Here is a 9239-nt window from a genome sequence, read left to right on the forward strand (position 1 = left end):
CTGCTAATGGATCCTGTTTCCTCTCTCAGAACCTTAAGTTCTTCACCTGCAAAAAAGATATAGCTCTACTGGCTACCAACTTCAACAGGTGTATATGAAACTCTTATAATTAACATATGTATGTAAAAGAGAGATTATAAACAAAGTATGTATACAACAGTAAGTACAGACAGCAAACTACAAATTGACACAAAGAACATCTAAGTTACGGAAAGGCCTCTGGAGAAGCTCAAACTACATTTCAGCCTAGAGTCTTGAATGGTACAGACATTTAGGGATTAAGCCAGTTGTGGTAGCTCACACCTGTAATCCCAGCACTTTGGGAGGCCAAGACAGGCAGATCACTTGAGGTCAGGAGTTTAAGACCAACATGGTGAAATCCCATCTCAACTGAAAATACAAAAATTAGATGTGGTGGCATGCACCTGTAATCCCAGCTACTCTGGAAGCTAAGGCAGAAGAATCACCTGAACCCTGGATGTTGCAGTGAGCCAAGATTGTACCACTGCACTCCAGCGACAGAGTGAGACTCTGTCTCAAAAAGAAAAAAAGAAAAGAAAAAAGAAAATTAGGGGAAAGAGAGGTCATTCTGGGATGGGGAAGAATTTGCTAGAAGAGAAGTCTGACTACAAACAACTTGAGGGCAGGAACAACCGGAAGGCAGGAATTGTCTTTTACTCATTGTTCTATCTCTTCACAGTACTTAGGGTCTGCCTTTGATAGAATTATATTTTTTGGATGGAAGTTGGCAAACAGACAGATTTATATGAGTAGGGTAGACATAGAAAGTAATTATGATCCACAGCACTGAGCATCAAAACTAACAAATGATCAGTATTAACTAAAACAGACTTGTTTAGTCTGTTGGGCAAAGTGAGTCCTAGATTCAGTGCCCATGATTCAATGTAAACAAAACTGGATGAAGTCACTCCAACTCCAAACACTACACAAATGTACAAAAGGCTGCATTGTTGTCACCTGGAATATATATATTATCAACAGATATAATTTGTTTCATTTTCCACTATTTTCTACATCCTTAAAATCATTGTAGAACGCTGGGCGCAGTGGCTCACGCCTGTAATCCCAGCACTTTGGGAGGTCAAGGCAGGCGGATCGCCTGAGGTTGGGAGTTCAAGACCAGTCTCACTAACATGGAGAAACCCCATCTCTACTAAAAATACAAAATTAGCCAGGCATGGTGGCATGTGCCTATAATACTAGCTACTTGGGAGGCTGAGGCAGGAGAATCACTTGAACCTGGGAGGCAGAGGTTGCTGTGCGGCAAGGTCGCGCCGTTGCACTACAGCCTGGGTAACAAGAGCGAAACTCCGTCTCAAAAAAAAAAAAGAAATTACTGGAGAACATGATTATTAATAGCTATATAAGGCCACACTAAAATTGATTTAATTGCAAAACTGCTATACAAGTTTGTCAAAGGCAGCAAAAGCACTCTTCTCGGGATTTAAAAACCCAAATGTCACTATTAAATATTTGCTGTTTTGATACCCCCCTTGCCAAAAAGGACTTCTTTTATCTGTCTTGAAGAAAATATTAACTTTTGGGGCTGGGCACGGTGGCTCACGCCTGTAATCCCAGCACTCTGGGAGGCCAAGGCAGGCAGATCATGAAGTTAAGAGATTGAGACCATCCTGGCTAACACAGTGAAACCCCATCTCTACTAAAACATAAAAAATTAGTCAGGCGTGGTGCCATGTGCCTGTGTCCCAACTACTTGGGAGGCTGAGGCAGGAGAATAACTTGAACCTGGGAGGTGGAGGTTGCAGCGAGCAGAGATTGCCCCACTGCACTCAGCCTGGGTGACAGAGAGAGACCCTGTCTCAAAAAAAAAAAAAAAAAAAAAAAAGAAAATATTAACTTTTTTTATTTTTTGGAGACAAGGTCTCGCTCTGTCACCCAGGCTGGAGTGCAGTAGCACAATCAGGTGTGCACCACCATGCCTGGATAGTTTTTTAGTACTTTTTGTAAAGATGAGGTTTCACCATGCTGCCAAGGCTGGTCTTGAATGCCTGTGCTCAAGGGATCTGCCTGCTCTACCCTCCCAAAGTGCTGGGATTACAGGTATGAGCCACCACACCCAGCCTTATTTTCACTACATATTAAGCAGTGTATCTTGTCAGTGTAATTTTTTTTCTGACACTGATTTTTGCTCTTGTTGCCCAGGCTGGAGTGCAATGGCGCAATCTCGGCTCACCACAACCTTCAAGCGATTCTCCTGCCTCAGCCTCCCGAGTGGCTAGGATTACAGGAGCCTGCAATGACACCTGGCTAATTTTGTATTTTTTAGAGATGAGTTCTCCATGTTGGTCAGGCTGGTCTTAAACTCCCGGGCTCAGGTGATCTGCCCACCTGGATCTCCCAAAATACTGGGATTATAGGCATGAGCCACTGCACCCGGCCTGGTATCATTTATTAAATAAATTTTTAGCAAGAAGGAATCTTATAGATCAAGTCCAGTATTGCCATTTTATGAGGGAGCAAATCCAGGTTAAGTTGCCTCTCCAAGGTAACTCAGCTTGAGGAGCAGAAAACAGAAATTAGGGAACTAGGTAATTTCTCTAAATAAAACACTTAATACAAACGAAGGAATATACATATGTGGCTGGGCATGATGGCTCAAATCTGTAATCCTAGCCCTCTGGACAGTCGAGGACGGAGGATCACTTGAGGCCAGGAGTTTGAGACCAGCCTGGGCAAGACTTTGTCTCTACAAAAATAAAAATAGGCCAGATGTGGTGATACTGTCTGTGGTCCTAGCTACTCCAGAGGCGGAGGCAGGAAGATCACTTGAGCCCATGAGTTTGAGACTACAGTAAGTTATGATGGTACCACTGCACTCCAGCCTGGGAGACAGAGCAAGACTCTGTCTCTTAAAAAAAAAGAATGAAAGCACACACTTTTTGAAGAATAGTAAGTACTGGTGAATTGACCCACCTACTTATGATACAGAACTGTCTGACAAAGCTTAAGCTTTCTGCCATAATGGAAATAATCTGTAAGTACATTGTCCAATATGATAGCCACAAACCACATGCGACTACTGACAATTGAAATGTAGTGATTTTGTTCCTGTTTCAAAAATACTTATGTCTTTGGCTCAATTCTCTATTTATCGAGTTTGTTTTGTTTTTTGTTTTGTTTTGTTTTGAAGACAGAGTCTCGCTCCGTTGCCCGGGCTGGGGTGCAGTGGTGTGATCTCAGCTCACCACAACCTCCGCCTCCCAGGATTAAGAGATTCTCCTGCCTCAGCCTCCTGAGTAGCTGGGATTATAGGCACATGCCACCAAATCTGGCTAATTTTTTTGTATTTTTAGTAGAGACGGGGTTTCACCATGTTAGCCAGGCTGATCTCAAACTCCTGACCTCAGGTTATCCAACCATCTCAGCCTCCCAAAGTGCTGGAATTACAGGTTTGAACTATCGCACCTGGCCTTAAATTTATTTTTTTATTTTTTAGAGAGACGGTCTCTCGTTCTGTCTACCAGGCTGGCATGCAGTGGCACAATCATGGCTCTCTGCAGACTCAAACTCCTGCGCTTAAGCTATCCTCCTGCCTCAGTCTCTCAAGTAGCTGGTACTACATACATGAGTAACCGTGCCCAGCCAAAATTATTTCTGGATATTAAACGATTATATTATTTGCCTACTGCAATGAATGGTCAGGGAATCCCAAACATTTGCTGGACTGACTTGTTTCCGATGAGTTTCCTTAATTTATACAGCCAACAGGTACTTATTAATAAGCTACCTATGTGCCAGATTCTACGCTATGCACTGATGGAAAAAAAATCCTCTACTATTCTACTCTCATCCTTGAGAAAACTTGTCTTTTCTTTTCCTTCATTCCAGTTCCACCAGAAGTAGGCTCTATGTTTGAGTCTTAAACAATTCAGGGAAGGGAGGGACCGTAAAAAAACAAAACAACAAAAAAAAAAACTTGAACAATTCTTCCCATCGAGCAATCCATCATCCTCTACACATTAAAACTTGAATGGTTCTTTTAATTTCATGTCCTCTGAAGAGGTCACAGAAAGGGTAGATATCCTAAGCATGACCATACTTCTCTTCCTACAAGATCTGCACCTGTCGCAGTAGATAAATTCAATCAAGTCACTTACATAAATAATTTCAATCTTGGGGCTTCAAAACCTCCCACGACTATGCTAACTGTCCCAACAAGGAAAGAAGCAAGTACAATAAAAATGGCATAAACTATGGTTTCCGCATGAGGAATTCTTAAGAAGCATTAAGAATTACTATTCTGGGGGGCTGAGGAGGGTGGATCACTTGAGGTCAGGAGATCCAGCCCAGCCTGGCCAACACGGTGAAACCCTACCTCTACTAAAATACAAAAATTAGCCTGGCATGGTGGCGCGCGCGCCTGTAATCCCAGCTACTCGGGAGGCTGAGGCACGAGAATCGCTTGAACCTGGGAGGCAGAGGTGCAGTGAGCTGAGATCGCACCACAGCACTCCAGCCTGGGCAACAGAGCAAGATCTGTTAAAAATAATAATAATAATAAAATAAATTATTTAACTAGGAAACTGGTGAAAACTAGTTTTCTTTTTTTTTGGGGGGGGGGGGACGGAGTTTCGCTCTTGTTACCCAGGCTGGAGTGCAATGGCGCAATCTCGGCTCACCGCAACCTCCGCCTCCTGGGTTCAGGCAATTCTCCTGCCTCAGCCTCCTGAGTAGCTGGGATTACAGGCACGCGCCACCATGCCCAGCTAATTTTTTGTATTTTTAGTAGAGACGGGGTTTCACCGTGTTGACCAGGATGGTCTCGATCTCTTGACCTCGTGATCCACTCGCCTCGGCCTCCCAAAGTGCTGGGATTACAGGCTTGAGCCACCGCGTCCGGCCGAAAACTAGTTTTCTTAACTAGAAAACTGGTGGGGATTTCCTCAGATTGTACACTGGAGACTCAGGCTAGTCAGGCCGAGGAAATATAGGTCAGATTTCTAGGTCGGCCCGCCTACTCCTCAACTTTAAGATCTCTCCAGGGCCTTCAAGCTGTCTTCATCCCTAAATATACTCAGGTCTTTCATTCACCGCAGTTATTTAGTACCTATGTTGTTGTCTAGCATAGTGGCTAGATGAAAGGAATACAAAAGCAGTGTCTGCAGTCAAAGGGGCTCACAGCAAGAGTAAGATTTGTAAATACATAATTACTCCACAATGTGATAATCGATTATCTTTGAAAGCAGAAGGGTTGATTCAATCTTCCAGGGAGTGACTGAGTTGGGTCTTAAAAAGGACGAGCTTTGCAATTCAAGAAAAAAGGTAGGCCATTTTAGCAGACAGAAAGGCGTGGTTACAGGCGTGCGCTGGGAGCTGTTTGAGGTCAGTGAAGCTGGAGGTATCAGGAGGACTCGCACCAGGTAGAGGTTGGGAAACCCCCGAGTTGCGGGAGAAGTTAGAATCCAAACTGCTTCAACCCTCCCTGGCGCCTCTGCCCATAGCCCGTTTCACACCAGCCATCCCCGCTCCAAGCCTCACTACAAGCAGCAAAACGCAAAACGGAGGCAAACTGGCCAAAGGCGGAGACACCCCGCAAGACCCCGAGGACCCAGACCTGGCCCAGCGCACTGCCCGCACCTTGCCAAGCAGCCGTCTCAGGCCTTCGCAGTCGAACTCCATCTCCATCCTGGTCCAGAGCCAGGTCCCACGACCCCAGCCCCTGAACCTTCTTCCGGTTTTGCTGCAGGACGGAAGCCGCCGAGGGGCAAACTTCCCGGCGGTCCATGGCCCCGCCCCTTCCCAGACTGGAAATTCCACCGGCATTCAACAACGCCCAGGGCTCAGGCAGTGCTGTGCTGGGAGTCGGGCGGCCCCTCCTTCGTGACCCCGGAGTGGGCAAGTGACGAGGGCACGGCCGGAAACGTGTTGGCGTCAAGGAAACCATGACCCATCTTCCTGGAAGAAAACTTGGGGACATTTATGAAGAGAAGACTAGGAAGGACCGAAGTAGAATCACTAAAGGAGGTAGAAGCAACCCACGGTATTCTTGAAGAGTTTCCAGACAGATGTGTTAAATTCCAAAGAGTATCAGGAAAGAGCAAGACCAAAAATTGCATTTGAATTTAGGAAGGAAGCGGCCATGGAGCTTCAGAAGCAAAATTTCAGTGAGTAGAAAGTAAAACAGGAAAAAGCCGGGTGAACAAAAGAGTTGGAAAACAAGAGAGGAGGGAGATGGGTGAATAAGGTCATCAGGAGAAGGTGGGCAAAGAAGAGATACAGGATACAGTAATTTTCTGGCGTTGGTTGGTCTCCTTGACCCCTAACTGACTTACCAGCCTTGTCTCCCTAGTTTGAGCCACCGAAGCGAAAAGTCTCAGGAGCTGGATATTGTAATTGTCAAGTGGTTGAGCATGTATGTAGAAGGGAGATTGTATTTATAGGAAGATCTGAAGGGAGAGGCTGCTGTGACTCTGGAGAAGAAACTGAAAAGCTGGAAGGAACATTCATTCAAAAAGGTTTTGTTGAGCTATTTTACAAGGTCTCAGGATACAGCAGCAAACAAAATACAGGTATTGATCGACTTACGACCTATGCAACTTACGACCATTCAACTTTACGACCACAGTCGCCAGCCACGACTACTCCGCGTCTGGCAGCGCAAACGTTGCCCAGCTGGGCGTAAGCAGTGCGGACCAGCTTCCGGCAGCACTTCCATCTCCACGTGCACCATTCAACTGTTATCCCAGACTCGGTACAGCAATTTGTGTTTCGTGTCTTGGATATTTTTCATCAAACCCCTCCCAATAAGCTTCTTATACATTTCGAAGCAATGGACCCAAACATCGAACGATTTGCAAGGATTGAACGGATGGCGCCCGATGTGTTTCGTCCGTATCGTGATATTTATGAAGAAAAAAAGAAACATACAATTCAGACAAAGCTCACCATGTTTATGAAAAAACCAACTCCGGTAACCCCAACTGCTGCCTCAGATGACGACTTCAACGATCCGCAGCCAAGCACCAGTGCCCAATAAAATGTTTCGTACATGTTTATATATTTTGATATGTTTGGCAATTGGGAAAATGTTTCCTATGGTATTTTTTACACCTGTATTTTGTATTTTTGTATGCACCTGTATTTTGTAATTTTGTATGTTTTGCAAATATTAAACCAGTTGTACTGGTAATGCAGTGTTTTACTTAAACCTGACAAATGTAAAAATAAGAAACAAAATGGTGTAGAGATGATACAAATGGCATAAAATGAACGAAGAAAATTATGATATATAACAATAATGAAAGAAAATTATGATAAAATATGACTTAAAGATTTTTATAACATCATTTCACAGTAGTATACATATAGCCTACTCAACTTACGACCAACTTGTGTTACGACCGGTCTGTCTGAACCAATCGTGGTCGTAAGTGGAGCACTAGCTGTAGACAAAATGGCTGCTGTCTTAAGGCTGTCATTCCTTTATTAGCAGAGGGAAAGCAAAACAATAAATATAATAAGTAAATTATTCAGCATGCCAGAAGGTTGATAACTTGTCGTGGAGAATAAATTCTTAAAAGTGTAAGGAGATTGCATAGGTCTCACTGAGGGGTGAGGGAGTAAGTGTTCTAAGTCAGAGTGCAGACAAAGCAAAGGCCTAAGACAGGCACGTGCCCAAGGAGGCCAGTGTGGCTGGAGTAGAATGAAATAAGATGGGAGTAGAGACAAGGAGGCTAAGTCAGGGAAATAAGAGAGGAACAAATGGTTTAGGGAAGTGAGTCTTCTAGTGTGATCCCCAGACCTGCAGTCTCAGCCTCATCTGAAACTTGTTAGAAATGAAGATTCTGGCATGGCGTGGTGGCTCATGCCTGTAATCTCAGCACTTTGGGAGGCTAAGGTAGGGGGATCACCTGAGGTTGGGAGTTCGAAACCAGCTTGACCAACATGGAGAAACCCTGTCTCTACTAAAAATACAAAATTAGCTGGGCGTTGTGGTGTATGCCTGTAATCCAGCTACTCGGTAGGCTGAGGCAGAAGAATCACTTGAACCCAGAAGGTGGAGGTTGCGGTGAGCCGAGATTGTGCCATTGCACTCCAGCCTGGGCAACAAACGCGAAACTCTGTCTCAAAAAAAAAAAAAAAAGAAAGAAATGAAGATTCTAAGACCCTAAGACCTCACCCCAGATTTATTCAATCACAAACTCTGGGGTTGGGGACCAGCAATCCATTTTAACAAGGCTTCCAGATGATTCTGATACATGAGGAAGTCCAAGAACCACTGTGGGACTTTGTAGACAATTATAAGGACTCTAGCCTATCAGTGCCCTCCAGCCAGAGACAATCAGGAACACACCTGTACTTAAACACACCTGTACTTAAACTTGTTTAATAGTTCTTAATAGTTCATTGTTCATAGTTCTTGCAGCGAGGAAGCAGGTGCTGTGGAGAACCATTGGGACAGCTTGGTGAGAGAGAGAGAACCTATTATAGGATTTGGGCAATTTGCGGGAGGGCCAAGAAAGCCAGGCTTCACCCTGGATTGGGTGTTATCAGAAAGCAGGGACACTTCTGTAACTAGGTACCTGAATAAGTATTGTCTGTAAGATGGACAGATGAAAGTGAGGATAAAGCTATACTCGATGGAGAAGCAGCAGTCACTCGTAATAGCAGAGGATGTTTGTTTTCTCATGGCTCACACAGTGACTTTGCTCTCTTGTCTCTGCTTAGACAAAATTATGAAATGACCTTGTTGCGTCTCACTTTCTTATAGTCTGACCTTGTCTGATATTGGTGTTCTGTGAGATTATGTCCCACATTAGAATAACTGGGCCAAGCTGTGAGCACCAGCCCAACTTCCCACAACCCTGAAGTCTAGCTGTGTCAGACCATCTCTCAGATGTCAGGGCCTGCCTCTTCCTTTCTCAGGCTTTTAATCTGGGAGAAAGAGAAAGCCACTGAGAGGTTTTGAACAGAAGAGTGACATGATATGACTGAGCTTTAAAAAAATATTAATAACTGTGGTATTGTGAAGAGGCAGCAGTTTGGGGCGAGAGTAGAAGTCAGGAGACAAGGTAGGAGGAAGATTACAGAGAAAGTTAAAGGATAGAAAGCCTGTTAAGTGTATCTCAGCCAGATAACCAACCTTGAAACAGAACTGCCAGGGGCTCAAAGTTCTAATAGATCCTGCCAGAAATCCATTGTATGGCCGGGCGCAGTGGCTCACGCCTGTAATCCCAGCACTTTGGGAGGCTGAGGCG

General features: G+C 44.5%; 2 protein-coding genes across 16 annotated transcripts in view; one reads left to right on the top strand and one right to left on the bottom strand.

Moving 5' to 3' along the window:
- The window catches only part of UEVLD (UEV and lactate/malate dehyrogenase domains), a 60983-nt gene extending 55206 nt beyond the window's left edge, over positions 1–5777 (bottom strand). For 10 of the 12 annotated variants that reach the window (XR_001824280.2, XM_037737538.1, XM_017525867.2 and 7 more), the window contains exon 1: positions 5620–5777. Coding sequence is in view for 9 of the 12 variants with exons in the window: in XM_037737538.1 (XP_037593466.1) it covers positions 5620–5667 (48 nt within the window). In the remaining 3 variants the exon portion in view is untranslated. The remainder of the gene's footprint in view (positions 1–5619) is intronic. The other 2 variants (XM_037737540.1, XM_017525868.2) reach the window with 2 other exon arrangements.
- SPTY2D1OS (SPTY2D1 opposite strand) overlaps positions 5692–9239 on the top strand; it is an 11985-nt gene continuing 8437 nt past the window's right edge. For 3 of the 4 annotated variants that reach the window (XR_005199715.1, XR_001824283.2, XR_005199714.1), the window contains exon 1: positions 5692–6240. The gene's annotated coding sequence lies outside the window, so the exon portion shown is untranslated. The remainder of the gene's footprint in view (positions 6241–9239) is intronic. The other variant, XR_005199716.1, reaches the window with a different exon arrangement.

This window comes from Cebus imitator, unplaced genomic scaffold (genome assembly GCF_001604975.1).
Source record: "Cebus imitator isolate Cc_AM_T3 unplaced genomic scaffold, Cebus_imitator-1.0 Scaffold39, whole genome shotgun sequence".
Classification (NCBI taxonomy): domain Eukaryota; kingdom Metazoa; phylum Chordata; class Mammalia; order Primates; family Cebidae; genus Cebus; species Cebus imitator.